This window comes from Alexandromys fortis, unplaced genomic scaffold, assembly GCF_014885135.2.
Source record: "Alexandromys fortis isolate MF-2015 unplaced genomic scaffold, M_Fortis_MF-2015_v1.1 scaffold_84, whole genome shotgun sequence".
Lineage (NCBI taxonomy): Eukaryota > Metazoa > Chordata > Mammalia > Rodentia > Cricetidae > Alexandromys > Alexandromys fortis.
This window is the reverse complement of record NW_026068017.1, coordinates 4993603-5016806: the sequence shown is the minus strand read 5'-3', so window position 1 is coordinate 5016806 and position 23204 is coordinate 4993603. Positions and strand designations below refer to the sequence as shown.

The 23204-nt window shown below is 48.8% G+C and overlaps 1 protein-coding gene across 6 annotated transcripts; it reads right to left on the bottom strand.

Moving 5' to 3' along the window:
* Positions 1-2489: 2489 nt before the first annotated feature.
* On the bottom strand, positions 2490-18867 carry Arhgef15 (Rho guanine nucleotide exchange factor 15). Of its 6 annotated transcripts, XM_050162715.1 has the most exons (18): positions 18536-18828; positions 18057-18188; positions 17597-17764; positions 16104-16762; positions 15510-15842; positions 15211-15265; positions 13576-13634; positions 13286-13497; positions 13039-13199; positions 12776-12928; positions 12050-12179; positions 9069-9143; positions 8870-8962; positions 8632-8792; positions 8378-8530; positions 7940-8022; positions 7729-7833; positions 2493-6166 (listed from the first exon to the last, which is right to left on the bottom strand). In XM_050162715.1, the coding sequence occupies exons 4-18, from the start codon at positions 16711-16713 to the stop codon at positions 6015-6017; spliced, it is 2535 nt and encodes an 844-aa protein (XP_050018672.1). In that variant the 5' UTR covers positions 16714-16762; positions 17597-17764; positions 18057-18188; positions 18536-18828; the 3' UTR covers positions 2493-6014. The 6 variants fall into 6 exon arrangements, with proteins under 6 accessions (XP_050018676.1, XP_050018672.1, XP_050018674.1 ...); XM_050162717.1 differs by lacking the exon at positions 17597-17764 and having other exon boundaries at positions 16104-16746; positions 18536-18830; XM_050162714.1 differs by lacking the exon at positions 17597-17764 and having other exon boundaries at positions 18536-18824.
* Between the last annotated feature and the right edge of the window lie 4337 nt (positions 18868-23204).

Genomic DNA, 23204 nt, shown 5'->3' with positions numbered 1-23204 from the left:
GTATTTTTTTTTCAAAAGCAGTGGAAAATAAGCAAAATTATCCTACGATGGTGCCTTCTCAGAGGAGGTAGAAGAGTGGGCCAAGCGGCCACCCCGGCAGGTACATGCTATTGCTAATAGGCTAGTTCCTGGGTGACATGGCAGGCACTCACACACAGAAACTATTGATTACTGAGATTTGTTTTTATTTTATGTGTATGAATGTTTGGTCTACATGTATGTATGTGCGCATCTGGTGTTCTCAGAGGTCAGAAAGGGGCATCAGATCCCCTGAAACTGTTGCTACAGATGGCTGTGAACCACCATGTGTGTGCTGAGAATTGAGCCCAAATCATTCTGAAGAGCAGCCAGTGTAAACCACTAAGCCATCCCTCCAGCCCATAATTTAAAAAAAAAAAAATTAAAAATTTCAAGACAGGGTTTCTCTTAGTAACTGTCCTGGAACTCGTTCTGTAGACCAGGCTGGCCTTGAACTTACAGAGATCCACCTCTGCTTCCCAAGTGCTGGGATTAAAGGTGTGTACCACCACCGCCTAGTTAAAAAGAAACGTAATAATTGTTGTTCAGTGGACCAGCAAGATGGCTCAGTATGTAAAGGCACCTGCTGCCAAGCTTAGAGACCTGATTCCGAATCCTATGGCCCACACAGTAGGAGAGAACCAACTCCCGTAAGTTGTTTTCTGACCACACTCACTCATGCAGAGTGATGGAGAGAAAGAATAAAATGATAAAATGTAACTTAAAAATAAATATATGTGGGTGCTGGAGAGATGGCTCAGTAGTTAAGAACACATGCTAGTCTTCCAGAGGACCCAGGTTCAATTCCCAGATCCCACACAGCAACTTATAATTGTAACATCAAGATCTGATACCTCCAAACAAGCAAACATGCAGGCAAAACACTAATGCACATAAAATAAATAAATGTAATTTAAAATTTTTAAGAATTACCTTTCCAAAGGTAACTGAAAACAGCTTAGGCCAAGAACACACCCATCATCCCAAGGCAGGGTAGATGAAGGCAGGGCATCAGAAACCCAAGATGATCCCTGGCTATGTAATGAGTTTGAAGCTTTCCGAGCCTACAGGAGACCCTGTCTCAAAAGCCAAGAAAAACCCAAGCATATTTCCACACATCTTTAATCCCAGCACTGAGGAGGAAGAGGTGGGTGGATCTCTGGGAATTGGTAGACATTGCAAGTTCCAGGCCAGCCAGGGCTACATGGCATGACCCTATCTAAAAAAACAGGAGTGGGGTGGGGGTGTGCAGGAAAGAAAGAGGACAGTTCAAGAAAGGAAATGTAATTTTAGCGGCTTCCAGCTCAGCGGCAGAACGTTTATGTAGTCACAATACATATGGTAAACACTGGTGGATGGATTTCCACTCTTAGCATCAACAGACAGACAAAGCTTGGAAAATGCAATAAGAACAGACACAAGTAAACACAGCAGCCTCCATATTACCCAATAAAAAGTCTGAAAGAGTAAAACGAGATGGGGGAAGGGATGGGTGGCAGATTCAGGCTCAGTGAATACATTTCCTAAATTTCTCAACCCCTGACTGGAGTTAAGTCACATATCCTATAACAAGAGTTGGACATTTTTTCTGTAAAATCCAGATAATAAATATGCAGGTAGCTGGGTGGTGGTGGTACACGCCTTTAATCCCAGTACTCAGGGAGGCAGCGGCAGGCAGATCTTTGTGAGTTCAAGGCCAACCTGTTCTCTAAAGTGGGTTCCAGGACAGCCAGAGACACGCTGAGAAACCCTGTCTCAAAAAACCAACCAATCAAACAAACAAACAAACAAATACTCAGGGCTGGAGAAATTCAGAGGATCCAGGTTCAGTTCCCAGTTCCCAGCACTTGCACGATAACTAAGTTGTATCCAGTTCCAGGGAATCCAATGCTTCTTTTGACATTCACAAGCTACTCTACAGACAGTGCCCAGACATACACTCAGGTACACTCCTCCCCCCCCTCAAGGTTTTTGAGTAAGTCTCTATAACTACCCAACTTGGCTAATGTAGTCTCGAAGTCATCACAGACAGCTGTTCCAATATATAAAACGTAGTTTTATAGCCTGGGACTATACTTTGTCCTCCCCAATGCTTTGTGTAACCTCCAGCTCCCAGTGGGATTAGGCTCCAATTGTCCTGGTTGCCTCCGGTTTTGATAGCCCTTGTTGATCTTTGGCCCTTTCCTGTCTCACTTCCTTATGTCTCTCTTAACTCTGGCATGGGTTCACCTCCCCCGTAACTTCCTACACTCTGATCTTTGTCTAGTGGTCTGCTTCTGAGGAAACCCAAATAATGACATGCCACTTTTTAAAAGACTGTACTAGCTAATACATAGAGGCATGGCTCTGTGTGGGTACGGGAAAAGCGATTTATTTGTTTATTTTAAAGCATATGAGATGCAATCTAGAAAACACACACACATAGGAACAACTCAGTTTCTTTTTGAGCAGAGTGAGCTTCCGCATTGACTTTGTGTGGCCTCTAGTTTTTTTTTTTAATATAATTTTTTATTGAAAAAAAAATTTCCGCCTCCTCTAGTTTATGCAGCTTCTGCTCAGACTTAAAACCAAGAGGAAAGTTAAGATGCTCTCCCTCTCTGTCAGATAAACTTAGATGACTTTCCCCAGCTTGTACCTTTAAATATCTTTTAAATAAATATATAAATATTGGCCTTTTTTATCTTAAGCTTCAGATCTCATAACTTAAACTGGCTTTTTTAGGCTCCATTGGAGGACCCTAAAAGTGAATTCACCTGGGCATATATTTCTGCAGGATTTATAAAAATCAGGCCAGGTTTGGTAGGTCATGTCTGTAATCACAGGACTTGGGAACCTGAGGCAGGAGGAGTGCTGTGAGTTAGAGGTCATACACCACAGAGGGAGACACTGTCTTAAAAACAAACAAGCAAACCCCCCCAAAAAAAAAGTAACAACAACAACAAGCAAAAAAAAAAAAGCCCAAAAGCTAAGTATAGTTGTTATGTACCTTTAACCCCAGCACCCAGGAGGCAAAGACAGGAGGATCTCTGTGAGTTTGAGGCCAGCCACCCTGGTCTGTATAGAATGTATCAGACCAGCCAAGTGACGTAGTGAGATCCTGCCTAAAAAGAAAAACAAAACAAACAAAAAGAAATGCAATCAGTTATTGCGCTCTAACTGAAGGAAGATGAGTTAAGGAAGCTTTTGGCTCACCTTTAGTGACTACGGTAAATGGACTTCAGCGATCCCCTGCTTTTGCTATTCATGCGTTTATATAAGAGGTATTGCCTTTTGAATACGCACTTAGTGATTGAAGTGTGTGTGCGTGTGCCTGTGTGTGTGAGACACAAGCAGTCCGGCTGGCCTCAGACTTTCTGTTAAGTCAGCCTTGGACTCTGGATCTTCTTGCCTCCACCTTACCAGTGCTGGGGTTCGGATCGGTACCACCGCACCTCACTTAGTGATTAGGTTCTAATGAACGGCCAAAGTGATGGGCACCGCTACTCGGTTAGTGGGGGAACTAAATACCACCAACAAGTCGGTGGGTTTGGAAGCAGATTCTTCATGTGAGAACTCAGACCCGGTTATCTGCTCAACTCTGCTTGGCTTGACCATGGCTACTTTGAGCTGTGTTCTGGTTCAGATCTTATTTGTTTGGTTTATTTGAATCTTGCTAGGTGCTCAGGATGACATTGAATCAAAGACTACCCTGCTTAGCCTTCTAAATGCAGGGAGTCCATACCTGTGCCACCATCTCCCACCGGTTTGGATCTTAAATGTCCCCTGAAAGGCATATATTGAAGGCGTAGTTGAGGTAGGTGGTGGGAGGAACCTTTAGCATGTGGGGTCTAATAGGAGTTAGGGTATGAGAGCATGCCTTTGAAGGGGATATTGAAACCTCAATCATTCCTCCTTTGGTTCCTACCCACCATGGTGAGCAGGTTCCCTCTGCTCTGCCACAGCCCTGGAGCACCAGGGCTCGTGAGCGTATCTAGGAAACTCTGAAACCCTGAGTTAAAATAAAGCTTCCCTTACAAGCTGTGATTGTCTGGGTATTCTGGTCACACCATGAAAAGCCAAGTGAGGCCGGCCAGTTATCACAGGACTGTTCTGGATTACCTCGTCTGCTTTCCTGGTAGCCTAGAAGCAGGTAAGAACAGCTAAGGTGGTCTGTGAAGTTTATGACCAGACTCGAACCAGGAGGTGGTCAATAAGCAGGCGCAGAATGGAATCAAACACAGAGACATGTGGCTAGTCGGTGAAAGGCCCTTGTTGGTGACACTGTGCTCTGATCTCTTACTGTACCCTCTATACCGCTCCAGCTGCGCTGAGCCTGCCCTGCCTTCTTTTCCAGCCTGCAGCAGCCCCAGCTGCAGCTGCTCTAGTCCACCACAGGCACAGATCTTAGGAAGCTGTGCAGAGGCCGACACACTCCGAGCAGGCATTGCTCCGGGTCTCTAACCCTAGTTCCAGTGGAACCGATGCACCTGTTCTTGGCACCGCTGCAGCCAGCCCTATCCCCATATAAAGCCATTGTTCGTAGACCATTGCCCGCTCAAGCTTTGACGAGCCTCGGGGTAATGCCACCAACGTTTATTGAGAGTTTCCCATATGGTTGGCACTTTTCTGGGTGAAAGTTGTGGACATGCCAAGTGCCCTTCTGCCTTCAAGTCCCCAGAGTCATTCCACCTTCCACAGCCACCGAGGCAGGTTCAGGCTGGGCAGGTTGTCATACATGAAGGAAGAGCATTGAACAGTTGTGAAGAGGGAGCCTTCGCCCAGGCTTGAGCTCCAACCCTAGCAATTGTCTGTCCTACTGTGGTAGCCCTCACCTCTCCAGCATGAGGACAGGTTCTCAGCAGCAGACACTGGTTGAGGCTAGGAAATGCCACCAGCTCTCTACTCCCTCCACCGAGCTGGCCCTCTGAGAGGATCAGGTTAGACGAAGATCCCCCAGAATGGACGCTGACTGGCCTGGGACTCGTTCTGCAGCCTGCTGCTGAGGCTGGCTGATGTGACGACAATTCAAGTTGGGAGATAAGCAGAGAGGCACGAAATATGGAGGTCAGTGTTTGGGACAGGAAAATACCCAGACTGCAGAGGCTCTTTCATCCCAGCTACTTGGTTCCTCAGCGACGTGCCAGACCATTGACTGCTTCAACTGTCATGGAACCCAGGAGGACCCAAGAGACCCAGAATCCATGGCTCTCATCCACGGCCCTAGCCTCTGGCCAAGCTATACTCAGCACTCTCTTTAGAACTCAGGCCAAATGTCTTCTTGGGAGAAAAATAACAAGGAAAAAAAAAGAAAAAAAAGAAATGAAGTTTCCAGTCACCACTGACATGAGTGGTTTTCTCTCTCTCTCTCTCTCTCTCTCTCTCTCTCTCTCTCTCTCTCTTTCACACACACAAACACCGCATTCAGCAGAACTGCCTTCCTAGATACATATACACATGGACACATGTGTACACATGTCCTCTGAGACACACTCTGGATTCTTCTGGAACAAAGGAAGTGGTTTGGAAGGGTATAGGAAGTAGTCCAGAAACAGAAGGGTTAGATTAATTTAACACTTTCTATACTCAAAGGGTAGGATCAGTGGCTTCTGTAGAACCAAGTAGAATGACTACTGGTCTCTTGGGTCCAAACCACCATCTTCTTTGGCTGAATGGGCTCCTACCCATCCCTGTTGTCTTCAGGACTCCTCCGGTAACGCCTTTTCTCAAATGCATTGCCCGGCTTCTTCCTTGGTGACAGTCGACAGCCAGGGTCTCAACCTTGGACACTGTGCTGTCTCCATTGGCAGCACATCAAGCCATCCTCATTCTTCCCTGCTGTGGGCTCAGATGGCCTGTTTCATTAGCTGCTCGGTCCTGAAGCTCTAGCTCTGCTGGTGCCACTAGAGGTAGTGTTTCCACCGACAGCAACAGGGGGCGGAGGGATACAGAGCTGGGCAGACTTCGCCTTCTCCGTGCTGCTGCCAGTGTCCCAGTCTGTGCCCTCTCCCTAGCCTGCGTTAGGGCTGAGGGGTGTCAGAAGTGCCTGGACAGGGTCCCACAGCCTCAAGGAGCTTCTGATGCTGGCGAAGATGCTTCCTCCTTTCGTGTTCTCCAGTGACTTCACACACCAACTGGGCAGGGAAGGCTCCAGGAAGCCCTTTAAGCCAACCTGGGGAAAGAAAAATAGGCTTGTGGGGAGCAGGGTCCGAGGTCCAGTGGCTGGGGAAGCAGGCCCTCTGGGGTCTCAGGTCATGGTGGGTTGGGAAGTAGTGGAGAAGCAGAGTCGAGCATTCAAACTCAGTTACCACCTCTCCCAGAAGCATCTGGAAGGGGCGGTGGCAGTTCTAGGTCAGGTCCTGTCATGACTGCTCTTGTTACCTCAATCACAAGAACTTCTGGGCTTGAGAACTGGCTCAGAAGTTAAGAGAAATTGGTGTTCTTCCAGAGGACCCAGGTTCGATTCCCAGCACCCACATGGAAACCCACAACCATCTTTAACTCCAGTCTCCAGGGACTCTTCTGACCTCGGCAGGCACCAGGCATACACGTGTGCACAGACATGCATGCAGGCAAAACACTCATACACATAAAATAATAAAAAGATAAATCTAAAAAACAAATAATAAAAATAAATCTAAAAAAGAATTCTTGCAAGGGGCTGCAGGATCTTATCTGTTATTCCCTGTGACCTCATTTGTTTCCAGCTCCTCTTCTGGATCAGTCTGGCACACTGGCCTCCCTACAGTTCTTCTGGATCAGTCTAGGCACACTGGCCTCCCTGCAGCTCCTCTTCTGGATCAGTCTAGGCACACTGGCCTCCCTACAGTTCTTCTGGATCAGTCTAGGCACACTGGCCTCCCTGCAGCTCCTCTTCTGGATCAGTCTAGGCACACTGGTCTCCCTGCAGCTCCTTTACTGCACACCAGGTCCTGGGCCTTTGCTCAGCTCGTGCCCTCCAGCTGGTCTACTCTTCCTCCAGGCACTGAACACCTAGACCGAGCACCCTGTCAGGCTCACACATTGCCTCCTAGTGAGGTCTGTCTCACCTGACTATTTGAGATCCTACCAAACCCCAGAACTCCCTCCTGCCTTACTCCATGCTTTTTCCAGGGCACTCATCCCCTTCTAACATACATAACATATTATTTATACTTACTTATCTCATTTAGACTTGTTTTGTTGAGACAGTGTCTTGGTATCTAGTTGTAGCTGGTTCAGAATTCACTATAAAACTCAATCAAACAGAAATCCTCCTGCCTCAACCTCTCCAGTACTGGGACTACACATACGGACTGTAAAAAATGAGTTCCTATTACTGGAATTCTCTTTCTTTCTTTCTTTCTTTCTTTCTTTCTTTTTATTTTTTTTAAGGAAGAGTCTCATCCAGGCAGCAGTGGCACATGCCTTTAATCCTGCCACTCGGGAGGCAGAGGCAGGCGGATCTGTGAGTTCAAGGTTGGCTTGGTCTACAAAGTTAATTCCAGAACAGCAGAACAGGTTCCAAAGCTACAGAGAAACCCTGTCTCGAAACCACCATCCCCTCAAAAGAGTATACGCCAGGGCTGCGGGGTGTAGCTCAGTACAGCACTAGCCTATCACGTGTAAGGCCCTGGACTCGATCCCAGCGCTGCCAGGGGAGAAATGCTTATATCAGCAGAGCTTAAAACACTGTGTTTGGCTCATGGTGCTCAATGAATATTTGCTGTGTGAGTACATGAAAGGCTCTCTCACCTTCAGGATTCTTGTGGGGATGCTTGCGGGGGGCCTTGGAATCCAGGCTTTGTCCCTCTGTCTTGGAAGGTGTGGGTGACTCTGAACTCAGCTCCTGGGAACACTCTGGTGGAGAAAGGGTAACACTACAGTGGGATCCCCTTTTTTTAGTTGTTATCCCATATCCCCCTTAGGACTCACATTTTCCCTCCACCTCCTGGGAGATACTTACCACAGTCTTCATAGACGGTGTCTGGGGAACAGGGAAGGGGACCTGGGGTGGGAAAAGCCCCCAGCCAGCGCTGCATGTCTGACCTAGTGGTGAACATAGGAGGTTCACAGTTGACCCAAGAATACTCCTTGGGGATAAAATAGGGGCCATGGAGGACAGAGAGGAGCAATAGAATATAGAGAGATCAGGTGACTGTCCTAGGGTGGCTTGCTTGTTTGCGGGTTTTGACAAGGCTGCTCAGGCAGGCCTCAAACTTATGGTCCTCCTACCGACTTCAGTCTCCCCTGTGCTCAGATTATAGAGGTATGCCACCATGTTGGTTTGTTCTCTCCTGCGGTGCCAGGGCTGAATCCAGGGTCTCATGCACACTGGGCAAGCTCTCTACCACTGAGCCACATTCCCCAACCCCCAAGAGTGTTTTCTAGAGTCATGACTCACAGTGAGGCGGCTTGGAGTAGCCTGTGGGTGGGGCGACCCTGGTGGTTGCTTAGAAGGGAGAGGCGAAATGTAGGGGGTCCAGACGGGTCAGGAACCTGCTGGGCCTGCACCAGGGAGCGATGGGCATAGTCCAGAACCTGCAACCGCTGCCCACTACCCAGGGAAGAGGGCGTTCAGAGGAGAGCAGGTGCGTCCCGCTAGATGCCTCTTCTCCACTCTAGCTTGGGCTTGCTCCCCTCCCACGCAGGACCCACCTCTTGGGCTGAGTGATAAGCAGCAGATCGCTGAAGAGCAGCAGGCAGAGGGGAGTGAAGCGGGGGCGGGAGGTGAAGAGCACACCCCCCCTCCGACATCCCAACTCCGTCAGCTCCCCCTGTAATTCCAGGCGCCGTGACCAGGAGACCAGGGGTAGAGCCTGCGAGGAGAAAAAGAAGGGTTTAGCCTCGCAGCATGGTGAGGAAAGACAAGATGGGGAGTCTGGGCAGAACTAACCTTGACCTTATGGAAACGCAACCTCTGGGTGAGTCGGATCAGTTCTTCTGTCTGCTTCATGCGCCCCACCTCAGCGCTGCAGCGCTCAATGATCTGGTGAGGAGAACTGAGTCACCCATCCCAGCCAGCAGCCCCCTGCTCCCTTCCACTTCCCCTCTACCACTTGGCACCTTCCCTCCTCGGCTTCCATCCTGCCCACCTTGCTCACAGCACCCAGGGCCTTCTGGGCGTTCTCCTGGCGACTGGACCCCTCCTCTGTCTGGCCCAGGATGTTCTGGGAAGAAAGAGGGAAGGGTGACTGAGATCTTCCGTTGCCCTGAAATTCTGAGGCACTGTGGACTCGGCCCAGCTTTGCCAAATGTTCCGTTCAGGATTCACAGGTCTCCCAAGATACCCCTCAGCAAGGCCATGAGACCTACTGCTTACCAGCTGCCAGAGCCTGAGCAAAGTCCTATCACTTGCTGCTCAGAGCCTCAGTTTCCCCACTTATAAGATGCAGCTGATATCTATTTAGTACATTAATAATATTGTGAGGATTTGAGGTGATATTTAAAGAGGATTTAGCACAGTCCTTGGCACACCATAAATGCTTGGTGGGGGGTTCTTTTAAAAAAAATTTACTAGCCTAACAAAATAGCAGGGCAGTTAGAAATGCCTGGATTTCTGCATTTTTGCTAAGCAGCCCTGGCTGGCCTTGAACTCTAAACCCTTCCTTCAGTCAACCCTCACAAAGCTGGGATTACAGGCATGCACCACCACTTCTGGCCCCATGCATGGCCTAGGCCAAGTTACTGAAACTGCACCCAGTTTCCTCCTTATAAAGTCATGTAAATAATGTTTCCTGGGCCGGGCAGTAGTGGCACATGCCTTTAGTCCCAACCCTCAGGAGACAGAGGCAGGCAGATCTCTGTGAGTTCGAGGCCACCCTGGTCTACAGAGTGAGTTCCAGGACAGTGTCCAAAGCTACAGAGGAAACCCTGTCTCAAAATAAATAAATAAACAAATAAACAAATAAAGGCTCCTGCTCTCACACACTGTACACACCTGTTATCCCAACACTAGAAGCTGAGGCAGAAGACTGCAAGTTTGAGGCTGGCCTGGGCTACGTAGTGAGTTTTAAAACAAATAAATAACAACAAAAACAAGCAAACAAAAAAAAAGCAACAATAAGAAAAACCAACTGTGTCATAATAAAGAAAGAGAAAAAGAAGACAATAGCAGCAGCAGCATCTAATTGAACACTCTTTGTACTAAGATTTCAGTACTGGGGCTGGAGAGATGGCTCAGCAGTTAAGAGCATCCGCTGCTCTTCCAGAGGTCCTGAGTTCAATTCCCAGCACCCACATGGTGGCTCACAACCATCTATAATGGGATCTGTTTGATATGGGATGCCCCTCTGCATGCTGTGAATGTTTTATTACCATTATTAATAAAGAAGCTGCTTTGGCTTCTGGCAGGGCAGAATAGAGTTAGGCAGGAAATCAAAGCTGGAGGGAGGAAAAAAGAAGGCGGAGTCTGGGAGACGCCAGCTGCTGTGGAAAAGCAAGATGTGAGGTAGAAACCACGAGCTTTGTGGTAAAACGTGGAACAATACAAATGGATTAATTTAAGTTGTAAGGACTAGTTGATAATAAGCCTGAGCTAATAAGCCAAACATTTTTAATTAATATTAAGCACCAGAGTGGTTATTTGGGAACTGGTGGGCAGAAAAGACCCCTCCAGTTACATCTGATAGCCTCTTGTGCCTATCTTCATGCAGAAAGAGCACTCAGACGTAAAATAAATAAATAAATAAATAAATCTATCTGAGAGGGGAAAAAAAGATTCCAGTACTGCCAGGCACGGGATGCACACTTTTAATTCCAGCACTCTAGCGGTGCTGGTGAAGATCTCTTGGAGTCAGGCCAGCCTGGAATACATAGCAACATAGCATGCCAGCCATAACTACATAGTGAGATTTTTGTCTAAAAAAGAAAAAAAGAAAATTCCAAAACTGGAGGAGGGAGCTAGAGAGATGGCTCAACAGTTAAGAGCACTCAATACTCTTTCAGAGGACCGGAGTTCAGTTCCCAGCATCTACAGGGTAGCTCACAACTGTCTGTAACTCCAGCTCCAGAGGATCCAGTTCACGTTTCTAACCTCTATTAGCACAAGGCACGCATACATGCATGCAGGCAAAACACACACATAAAATCAAAACATATAAATCTAAATCTTTTTTTTTTTTTTCTTCAAGGCAGGGTTTCTCTGTAGCTTTGGAGCCTGTCCTGGAACTAGCTCTGTAGACCAGGCTGGCCTCAAACTCACAGAGTTCCACCTGCCTTTGCCTGTAGAATGCTGGGATTAAAGGCATGTGCCACCACTACCCGGCTCATATAAATCTTTTTCAAAATTCCCATACTAGGTGAACTAGTCAAAGGGAAGTCTATACTTTGGGTTGAAAGGTGTTTCTCTGGCTCAGAGGGTAACAGTTTCTGTGGGACCTACACAGAGAAATCCAGAACTGGCTCCTGCAATGACTTAGCAGGGAAGGCATTTTGCAGTCAATCAAGACCTGAATTTGATCTCCGGATCCAGGTGATGAAAAAAGCAAACTGACTTCTGCATGTTGTCCTCTGACTTCCATGTACACACACACACACACAAATAGATATAAAAAATGTTTCATAAAACCCCCATTTTTCCCTCAGTATTATTCCGCTAAGGAACTTTTTCATTTATTTAAATTTTATTTAGTTAGTGGCACTGGAGAGCATATCCAAGGCCTAGTCTAGTACACTCTAGGCAAGCTGTCTACCACTAAGCTACAGTGTTCAACCCCGACGTACAGCCACCATAAAAATTGAATTTTATAGACACACTATAAATCTGCGTATTTACCATGGCCCTTTGAAGTCCACAATCACTGGAATATCTAAGGTTTATTTTTTCATTCCTCCCCAAACCCACTGCTTGTCCCTCTGTAGATCTCAGTTAGTTAGAGACTGAGCCAAAGAAAGTCTAGACGGTTCTTTCTGCTCCCCAGAGGCGTTTAGGGAGCTGAGGTTGGAAGAGGTCTCCCTGAGAGAAAGTCTGTGGTGATGGTGGGATAGGAAGTGATGATAACTAGACCAGAGGCCTTGGAGAGCGTTTCCATTGCAGAGTTGGTAGGTCGGAACAGGCACCAGGCCAGAACAGTACCTGCAGTAGCATCCGGAGCCGGGTGATTCGCTGGAAGGGCAGTAGCAGGAAAGACGGCAGTGGGAGCCGCTCACATTTGGGGAGGCTCTGCAGCCTTCGCAGCTCTGCAGAGAAGCGCACGTTAGTGTCCCTGTCAAGAAAGCCCAGATGCCTAGGAGTTCCCTGAAGTAGGGGCCTCAACCCTCCAGCCAGCTCTGGTCTCAGCCTTAACATGACTTCAGAGGTTCCTCCAGCTCTGAGATACAGAAGTCCCCCGTCTCTGTAGTTTTGTTTTCATAATTTCAATTACCCGGCGCCATTAAATGGAACATTCCAGAAACAATTCGTACTTTTTGAAATGAATATCTTTCTGACTAGCAACGGTGCCTCACCCTATCTCATCTGGAACACTAATAATTCCTTTGTCCAGTGTATTCATGTCCATATACTACACACCTATCAATCACTTAGTAGCTGTCCTATCTGTCAAACTGGTGTATTATGGAGCTGTGTTCTCATAATCTTTTATTTACTTACTCATGTCCACCAAGTGCAAGAGTAGTGATGCTGACAATTTTATTACATTATATTGCTCTAGTTTTTCTATTTTATGATTAGCCATTGTTAATCTCATGCTGGGCCTAATTTATAAATCATTTTCTTAGAGATGGATGTATAAGGTTAGTACTATCCACCGGTGGTCTTGGAACACATTCCCGGGAAGGGAAGAGAAACCAATGTACTCACATAAGGCGACTATACGTCTCCTCCTGATACTGTTGGTTCCGTACATAATCCACATACACTGAGAAAGGACCAACCGCGTGGGCATGCACCACATCACACAGGTCGCTGATGTGTGGGGAAGAGCGAACGCGGGACAGTAATGTCCCTAGAAACCTGAAAGCGTAGCGGAGGCAATGAATGGAGGGACAGAAAGTCTGGGAGGGAAGATCTGGGAGAGGGAGAAAGCTAAGGAGGCCCCATTCAGCAGCCCAAGGCCCACTGACCGCTCACTGACTCCCTGGACGCGCTGCACGTTGGAGAAAAGTGTATGGTGATCCCGAGGAGTGAGTGTGTCCCGGAGATCCCGGCTCAGGACGAAGGTGTCGGTCAGTAGCCTCAGGGAGCGTAGGTAGGAGGCCTCTGAGGTCACCACCTCAAACAGGCTCTAGACAAGAGAGCGGGGCCACAGTAGAGAGCCAGCCACCTCACAGCCAGCCCTGACTTAGGTCAGTCCCGCCCTGCGGTACCCACCTCCTGCATGCGCCTTTCCTGGGGGCTTAGGCTCTCTAAGAGACCACTGGCTCGCACGGCCGGGAGCTCCTGCCATAGAGTGTTTCGAGGTCCCGGGAGCCTGGAGAAGGTGGGAGCTTCTCCGGGATTAGCCGGAGAGGGGCTCCCGTCCTCACTCACACCCCACAGCTCCTCTGAGAGCACAGCTGCCCTGTAGGTCTGGTATAAAGGTTCTGGAAGGTAGACAGGGAACATCAGGGAGGGCCAGGGATCAGAACCCTTCCCTCCTGCCTGGCACAGGAGAGACCTACCGTCCTGCAGGGGCAGCTCCCACTGCTGCTCCTTCAGCCCCTCCAGCCCTTCCTCATCCCTGTGGAGGAAGGAAAGAAGACATATGAGATCCATTCTGAGGGCGTGATTCGCAGGATAGCAGAGGAGAGAGATACAGAACTCAATTGCACACTGTGTGGAGGGGGACCTGAGAGCTCCCAGGTCAAACTCCAGATGTTCCTATGTGCCTGTAGGAGGGGAGACCCTCGGCAAAGCAGGCCCCAACCATCCCTGCTTCCTCCGCTACTGTGCAGTCGATACTTCAAGTCCCTCCCTGCAGCCCTCTCACACAGAAGCACTGTCTAGAAGGTCTTCTTTGTGGCTTAGTCAAGCGCCACATGGTCAAACTCTCACTCCTGTGGCTCACTGGCTCCCCTCTCTTGGTAATCAGCCATTCAGCCATTCTCTCTCTCTCTCTCTCTCTCTCTCTCTCTCTCTCTCTCTCTCTCTGGTTTTTCGAGACAGGGTTTCTCAGTAGCTTTGGAGCCTGTCCTGGAACTTGCTCTGTAGACCAGGCTGGCCTCAAACTCACAGAGTTCCACCTGCTTCTGCCTTCCAAGTGCTAGGTAGGATTAAAAGCATGTGTCACCACCGCTTGGCCTGTAGTAAATACTTTCTAAACAAATCAGCATACCTGGATTATTACTTCTAATATGAAAACAGTCAATCTAAGATGATCAGCAAGACTAGAAAGCATAAGAGACGGCCATGTTTGCCCAATGGTTTTGCCATAATCATTTTAATTGAGAGTTTGAAAAGAGACTCAGTGGTTAAGAGCATGTACACCCATACAGAGGACCTGAGTTTGATTCCCAGCATCTACATCAGGTGGGTCACAACTATCTGTAACTCAGCCTACAAGGGGAGATCCCACTGTTTTGGTCTCTGTAAGTACCTGCAGACACACACACACACACACACACACACACACACACACACACAATTAAAAATAAACCTTAAGCCAGGCAGTGGTAGCACACGCCTTTAATCCCAGCACTTGGGAGGCAGAGGCAGGCGGATCTCTGTGGAGTTCAGGGCCAGAGCTGGTTCCAGGGCTGCTAGGACTTATACACAGAGAAACCCTATCTCAAAAAACAAAACAAACAAACAAAAACCTTAAAAAATAATGTTAATACAGACTCCCAAGAAGATAAGAAAATTAAAGGAGAGCTTGACTCCTTTGATGCTTTGGTTTTTGTTTTATTTTTGGTTTGTTGCTGTTTTGAAAGTGAACTGTGATATATATCCCAGGCTGGCCTCAACTCCTGATTTTCCTGACTCAGTCTGCTAAGTGCTGGGATTATAGCCTGTGCCACTAAACCTAGCTTGAGCACAGATTTTTTGCAATATTATTCCTCAATAACCGCATGGAACAGAACCAAGCTTATTCCTGCTTCTTAGAGAAAGACTCTGAGGCCCAGAAAAAAGAGAATTTATTTAAGGCTGCATAATTAGCGAGGAACAGAGATCAGATTAGAAACCTGGGCTCCTCTGGAGCCCTGTTCCCCCCCCCCCATAAGATAGTATTCCTCTGTCCTTGAAGTTAGTCTGTCCTTGCATGAGAGGCAGCGTGAGGTGAGGAGAGGAGTAGAAACATGGTTGGGGGAGTTGAGTACCTTCCCTCCAAGGCCGCAGGAGGAACATTCTGAGGTGCTTCTTCAGGTCTGTCCCCTGGAGAGAGAACTCAGAATGACCAGAGCTAACCTTCAGTCCCCCAGCCCAAGACACTGAGCCCCAGCCCCAGCGAAGACTGACCCCCTCAGCTCCTGAGCAGCAGCTGGGAGAAATGGGAAAAGCTTGGTAGGGTTGTAGTGGTCCCTCATCCTCCACACTGTGCCCTCAAAGCACAGAGGCCACTCCAGGCCCTGTCCTCTCTCCCTACCTTCCACGTTCTAACCCTTCCTTGTCCTTGTACCTGTCTGGATCCCATCTTCTGAAGGCAGTTCCAGGTCCGGCTGTGGAAGCTCCCCGGAGGGGCTGGTATCCTGCCTGACTCGAGTCGGCTTGGGGGGCTTGAGGGGAGGTAGGAGTTTGCGCTCGGCAGTGGAGCGGTAAGATGTGAGGACGACTGGAGGGTGGCTGATGACCGGTGGGTTGATGCGGGAGCGGGAGGCTCGCAGTGGGGATGCCCGGCAGGGGGCCCTGAGGATGTCGTCAGAACTCCCCACAGGCACCCATCGGAGCTCCAGGCCAGGTTTTGCTACATGGCAGACGCAGGGGCAGCATGGAGGGCAGGCCAGGGCAGCGTCTGTAAGCAGAAGGGATTGTCTAAGGAGAAAGTCCTTGGGACCTGACTCATCCCATCACAGACTCTTTCCCCACATAAAGGACTAACCCCAGGTATCTGTAGATCTCATCCGCCCTGTCTGCAAACGCAGAGAAACACAGAATATAGATTTCTCAAATACAAAATTTACATTACAGATGCTAGCCCTTTAGAGTTCCGGTTTTTGAGAACTGAAAGCAAAGATGATCCAGCTGTGTTGAGGCTACCTCAACATATGCTTACCTGGAGTGCCATTCTCCTGGGATCCATTCCCGGAAGGGGTGGCTTGGGGAGTCTCTCTCTCCCCATTCACATCCGTGCCCCCTTGGGAGCATCGCTCCAGGGAGTCTGAGGACTGGGCTTTGCCTTCAGCCCCCCATTCAAACTTGCCAGCCAGTCTGCGAACCGTGCCAGGGGCCGAGGCAGAGCCATCCTGGAGGGGCATAGGAAGCGAGGGCAGAGGTGTTCGGGGAGATCCAGAGGGCTTGGGTGGGGGTACTGGAGAACATGAAGGAGCTGGTTCTGGGGAGACGGAGCGCCGGGACACTGGGCTGGGACTGGGCGTGCTGGAAGGCGAGTCTGGGGAAGTCTGAGAGTCCAGACTGGCTCTGGAAACTGATGGGGGCAGAAGGGCAGGGGGCTTCAGGGAAGATGTTGGGGGCTCCCAGAAGATGGAGGTGCACATTGAGGTTGATGCATCATTGGGTATTTGAGGAAGTGCTTTCGAAGAGGAGCCGTTTTGGGGAGGTCCCGGGGAGTGTGGAGCCCGATGGCGAGAAGGGGGGCGGGGGCGGATGATCCGAGGGGGCTTCAAGGTAGGGGGCGTTGCTGCAGGAAGGGACTGGGCTGACATCGTCTTCTGAGTGTTTCCAAGGAGGGAGGTGTCCTGTGGAAGTCATCCCCTGAGGAGAATGGAGGGAGAAAGTACTCCTCAGAGTCCCCCGTCCCCCGTGGGTAGACTGTGGCTGCCTAAAACTATGTTTTTGAGTCAAGGGAGAGAAGACTGGCGTGTGGTACACTTCCCTCCCTTCCTCCTCATCACACCTCCTCATTCACCTCTCACCCCTCATCCTGCCCCCTCTCGGACCTTCCTGGGCAGCTTTTCTTTTTTAAGATCAAACTTCTGATCCTCCTGCCTCAGTCTCTGGGGTCCTGCCTTGGCCAGCTTCTCTATCCTTTGACTTCTGCTGCCACAGTCGGGCTAGGGGACACAGTGGGGCTAAGAACAAGCTAGTTGGGGAGGACGGAGAGGCAGGGGTAACTGAGGTCAGTAAGATGCCATGCTGGGAACTCAGCTTGCTGGTCCAGTCACCATGTGTAGGAGTTTATGGGAGTTACTGTGCACTGTTATGTAGTCCTGGATAAGCGAGAGTTGGGTGTGCCCTGAGGGGTATGCTGGGAAGCAGTGGGGTCAGCGGTGGCTCTTGATGTGTCGTGTGAGTATAGTGTGCGCGTGCGTGTTCTATGCTATCTGAGTAAAGCATGTGTGTATGTGAACATGCACGCACGCACGCACACGTGCAAGCCAGTGCCTGAGCTGAGGGATGCATCACTGTTTCCCTGCTCTGGCTCCCCCTCCCCCTCCCATTTCCCAGTTCCCCTCTCCGGACTCTCCCTTTCCGGATTATTTTTAGTCTCCTTTTCCTGCCGTGAAGATTCCTGGAGCCTCTGACCCCAGGAGACCGGAGGCCCTAGCCTGGTCTCTTCTGCTCCCCATCCTCTTATCCCTGCCACACCTGGGTCTGGTCACAGAGAGAAGCTCCAATGGGAGGCTGGGTCCTGCCCGGATGCCTGGGAGGCCGCCGCCACTCCAGGCCAAAGCATCAAATCGACAGCCCTGGGACTGGGACTGGGACTGAGACCTGGGCTTCTCTTCCTCTTGACAAGGAGGATGAGGACCAGAGCTGGGACACAAGAGAGACCCTAAATTCTCTGCATGATCAAAATAGCCTTCCGGGTCCCAGCTGAGGTTCTTGAGAAACGACAGACATCAGGGACCCCTTAGGTTGCAGCTCACTCGGTGGCCCCTACACGCTGCCATGAAGCCCCTCATTGGGCAGTGGTCTCCTGCTCCACAGCCTCTGCCCCTTCAGGGAACTCACTCTTCCCCATCCCAGCTACCTACGTTTACTTCCTTCCCCACTCCCAACTCGGGCCTTCCACAGGGCCCAGAGAGTCGGGGCCCCAAGCACTTACCCTCCAGTTCCCTCCACTCTCCGTCACCTCCTAGGGCTGAGTGAGTAGGGGCAGGAAACAGGAATCCGATCCTCCTCCCAACCGGACACCACCACCCCCAACCACACCAGGCTCCACATGCGCACACAGGGCCTAGAGGATGTGAAGAATCCGGCATCCAAGGTGTTGGAGGTTAGAAAAGGCTGGAACCCAGGTATGGAGAGAGAGTTGCTTTGTGTGCGCACCCTCACCTGCCCTGCTAAGTGGCGGTGGTTGAGGTGAGAATGGGGTGGTCCTGGCAGGCTGGGCTGACAGTGCGCATGCCTATCTCTCTCAGCGAAGGGATGTCTGGCCATCTCTCCTACCACTTGCACAACTGTCCGTCTCCCCAAACTCCAACCTATTGCCTTGGTGTGAGCCAACCACACTCGACACAAAGGGAACCTCTCTTCTCTTCCCTCCCACCTGCAAGTCCCTCCCACCCCAATCCAGGAATTTACCTTTATGGTTTGGGGTAGTTTCTGTTTTCAGCCTATCTTCCTGGCCCCTTGGAGCACCAAATGCCGCCCAGTGTCTCCAAATAAATATCCCTGTGTCTTTGGGGCGGGAACTGAAGGCCCAGATTTCCATCTCCACAGAGGAAGCCAGTTCCTCAGCCCCACCCAGCCATTGTGTCAGGCCAGGGGTGGGAGTGTGGAGGGAGGTGGGGAAGGGGATCTTCAGATTCGCAGGGAGATTTGTTGCTAGTCTGCATTCCCAGTGTCTCCTCTGGGTCCCGGCTCTGACTCGTTGTCCCACTGGGAGGTTCCCACAGTGATTGGCCCAGAACCAATGTCTGGAGAGAAGGGGAGACAGGTTGTGGAGTGGACCCCACCACATACCTTTAGTTTGCTCTCGGTTTGGGAAACTGAGTTCCCAGGGCTGGAAGTGTGTGATAAAAACAGCTGAAAGGGGTGGAGTGAACCACACCCCAGCCTAGGAAGGAGGCTGGTGGAAGCTGCAGGGCTAGTCAAGAGAGATCCCGCAGCTGATGGCATTGGCGTGGGCACACATCCACACACGTCAGGCCAGACACAGGGAAGAAGAGCCAGCAAGCTAGTACTGAAAGATGTTTTAAATACCTTTTTACTCAGTGTCTAAAACCTAATGTCTTTCTAAGGGACTTCAATCTACCCTGTTCCCCAGCCTCTCCCCTCAGGCCTGCTTCTAAGGATCTTCTGAATTGTGCCTGATGCCTGGAAATCTTCCCAAGAAATCTCGCTGAAGCATTCCTTCCCCTCATTCTGGCAGCTGGAAGAAACCCTCTCAAAGAGGGCTGTCCTGGCCACTCTAAAATTTCAGTCCACTGGCTGCCTGCTGAGGCCTTGTCTTACTCAGGTTGAAGGTGTGGATTAGCAGCAGAGCTCCTCTCAAGCACTGTGCACTGTGCGAGGCTCCGACACAATGGAGTGCTACAAAGGGAAAGAAACTGACCAGGGGGGCTAGAGATGGCTTGGTGCCTAAGAGCTCTTCCTAAGAACCTGCATCAGTTTCCAACAATGCATAGCTCACCTATAACTCCGGCCACAAGAGATCCCACAGACACCCTTGCTTAGCCTCAAAGGGCACCCCCACACAGCATACATGCACACAGACACACACACACACACATGCATATAGATATAATCATTAAAAAAAGAAGAAGAAAGTAAGGACTGAGATGTAGTGGCATTTCATTTGTATTTTAATAAATAAAACTCGCCTGAAGATCAGAGAGTAAAACAGCCCCATTGGTCAGCCTTACAGACCAGGCAGTAGTAACACACACCTTTAATCCCAGTAGCCACAGTTTGCCATAGAAACCAGGTGGTGCACACTTTAATCTCAGCTCTAAAGAGGGCTATAAAACAGAAGGAAACAGCTCTCAGACACAGTCTCATTCTGAGATTCCTGGAGGCAGGATCGCTGTTTCGGTCTGAGACCGAGATAAGAGCCAACGGCTGATGGCTTTGCTTTTCGGATCCTCAGGTTGAACCCCAGTTTTTCTCTCTGAGCTTTTGTTCATTATGCTTCACTGAGAGATGGCTCGGCAGTTAAAGCACCAGTCTGAGTTTTCAGCTCCCACACCAAGCAGTTTACAACCACCTGCAACTCCAGTTTCTGGGGGACCTAACACCTCTGGCCTCCACAGGCACCTGTACTCATACGCACATAACCATATAAGAGCATGTACACACACAATTAAAAATGAAATAAATATTTTTCAGAAAGAAAGTAAGAAGGAGCCAGGCATAGTGGCACATGCTTTTCATCCCAGAGCTCAGAAGGCAGAAGCAGGCGGATCTCTGTGAGTTCAAGGTCAGCCTAGTCTACAGAGTGAGTTCCTGGAGAGCCAGAGACTCTGTCTAAAAAAAAAAAAAATAGAAATAGAAAATAAAATAAAGTAGGAAGGAAATAAATAAAAGAGGCAAGGGAAAGATGGCTGGGGGTGATGAGGCACCCAGCACTTGAGAGGTGCAGCCGGGAGGCATCCTTCCTGAGCTACAGGACGAGACCCTTGCCTTAAACAAACACACAAACAAAAAGCATTGTCCTCGGGGCTGGAGAGATGGCTCAGAGGTTAAGAGCATTGCCTGTTCTTCCAAAGGTCCTGAGTTCAATTCCCAGCAACCACATGGTGGCTCACAACCATCTGTAATGAGGTCTGGTGCCCTCTTCCGGCCTGCAGGCATACACACAGAATATTGTATACATAATAAATAAATAAATATTAAAAAAAAAAAGCATTGTCCTCTGACCTGACATTTGCAGGCTGGCACAAGCCCCTCTACAAACACAACGATAGTAAGTAAAATTAAACATTTAAAAGGAAAAGAAGAAAAATAAATTGCAATCCATTCTCCCATACCATATTCCCAAACTTCCTCTGTGGTGTGTGTGTGTATGTATGTGTATACATGTGTATTTGTGTGCTTGCACATGTGTGAGTTGACATGGGTTCATATGCATGTGGGTTGACATGGGGTGTCTTTCTTGACGGCTCTCCACCTCATATGTATTGAGACAAGGGCTCTCACTTAAACCCACAGCGTGCTCGTTCATCTTCTCTGGCTAGCCAGTTTATCTGAGGGCTCTCTGGGATGAGCTGGCACTCATGCTGATCTAAGCCCAGGTCCTCACATTTGTGCAACAAGTACTCCACCTTGGATCATCTCTCAGCTCCAACATCCCTTCCCATGGCAGTCAGTCACACCTGTACTATCCCATACGCTGTATTTACATATTGTGCCATACTTAAAGTGAATTCTCTTTATATGACAAAGTAACCCCAAATACAAAATCTTTGTTTTATTTAATAATGTAATGTATCCCAAAAGTTCTGAAACTGGGTCAAGTACACAAAAGGTACTCAACAGAAGCTTAGTTCTTGCTGTGTTTGGTTTTTTGAGAGAAGGCTCTCTCTAAGGTTGCTCAGTCTGGTCCTGAACTCCTGGACTCAGGCAATCCTCCTTTCTCAGTTTCCTGAATGTTTGGCTATAATTACTACAGACACTCACCGCTGTGCCAAGCAGCTGCTTACCACTTGATGATTTAAGCCAAATGAGCTGAATTTTCACCCCAGTGTACTCTTTCTCTTAGCCTTGTTCTTCACAGAGTACCTATAATGTGTGTTGAGTACATTAGTTTCCCATTACACAGCACCCTAAGCCAGGCACCCACCCAGCCCCCATCTAGCGCTTTTGGTATTTCAGGAGAGGAAATTCTTTCCCCTAAGAGTCTTGGAGACCCCAGCAAGAAAACTAGACACTTATGTAGCCAAATAAGTCAGGTATTTACTTATTTTGACTGAAATGTTAGGGGGCTTTTTGTTGTTTGTTTATTTGTGGATTTTTTTTGTTTTACTTTGGTTTTTTTTTAGTTTTGCTGTTTATAAAAGTAACATTATAAAAAGTATATACTATAAAAGGTATACACACACATATATACATATATATATATATATATATATATATATATATATATATATATATATATATATATATATATAGTAACTGTCCTAGCACCAGAGAGCTAAGGCAGGAAGATGAAGTTGAACTGCCACCAGGTGGAGTCTGAGCAAGCATTTCAGGTGTCGCTCTGGCAGCCAAATTTCAGCCCTAAGCCTTCCAAGACGTGGCACCGCCCTCTCTGGTACCATGGCTTTCTCACTGGCATCTGGGACCTTTGTGCTCTTTCTCCAGCTCTTCTCAGATCTGTTGAGGGACTTCAGCGGGTGATGTAACCCTTTTACAATCATTGAGACAGCATGATTGGACTGGAGAGATGTCTCAGTGGTCAAGAACACTTGCTGTTCTTGCAGAGAACCCAGGTTTGGTTCATGCACATGGTGGCTCACAAACTCCCTGAAACTCCATTTCCAAGAAATCCGCTGCCTCTTAGGACCCTCAGCCATGCTTGCGGTGCAAATACACAAGAGAAGGTAAAACAGTCATATGCATAAAATATAAAAATAACAACAACAAGTTAATCTGGGCATGGCGGCGTATGCTTTTAATTACAGCACCTAGGAGGCAGTTTAATCTCTGTGAGTTTGAAACCAGTCTGGTCTGCACAGCAAGTACCAGGCCAACCCGGTCTATATAGTGAGACCCTTTCTTAAAAAGAACAAAACAAATTGACCTGAAAATTTGTGGGTAGAATATTTTTGTCCGCAGAATCAGCATATGTAATTACATAGATGTGAGGGAATGAAATGTACGTATGTCAGGTTGGGTGAATTCGGGAGCCATGTACCTGCGATCATATCTTCTCTATCATGATGGACTTTACCCCCGACTTTACTGTCTGTGTGTATGCCTGCAGGCCAGAAGAGGGCACCAGACCCCATTACAGATGGTTGTGAGCCACCATGTGATTGCTGGGAATTGAACTCAGGACCTTTGGAAGAGCAGGCAATGCTCTTAACCTCTGAGCCATCTCTCCAGCCCTTGAGCCATGATCTTGAAAGCACCTTTCCTCCCTTAATTTGTTTTGTTTTGTGAGTTACGTGGTCACAGCAAGGAGAAAAGTAACCAGAGAATGGTCTAAGGTTGGAAGCCTGCATCTTGTGATGGCTTTTAATTTTCTGTGATGCTGGTGGTGGAACATAGTGCTTTGCACACTCTGGGCAGAGTGCTCTAACACAGATTA

Excerpts from the sequence above, each read along its gene's own strand:
- Arhgef15 (XM_050162717.1), bottom strand. The coding sequence starts at position 16,713 with ATGTCAGCCCAGTCCCTTCCTGCAGCAACGCCCCCTACCTTGAAGCCC. Across the intron at positions 13,635-15,210 it reads CCTGCGGCCTTGGAGGGAAG|GGATGAGGAAGGGCTGGAGG; the intron begins GTACTCAACTCC and ends CTTCCTCCACAG. Across the intron at positions 12,180-12,775 it reads GAGACGTATAGTCGCCTTAT|GGACACTAACGTGCGCTTCT; the intron begins GTGAGTACATTG and ends CTTTCTTGACAG.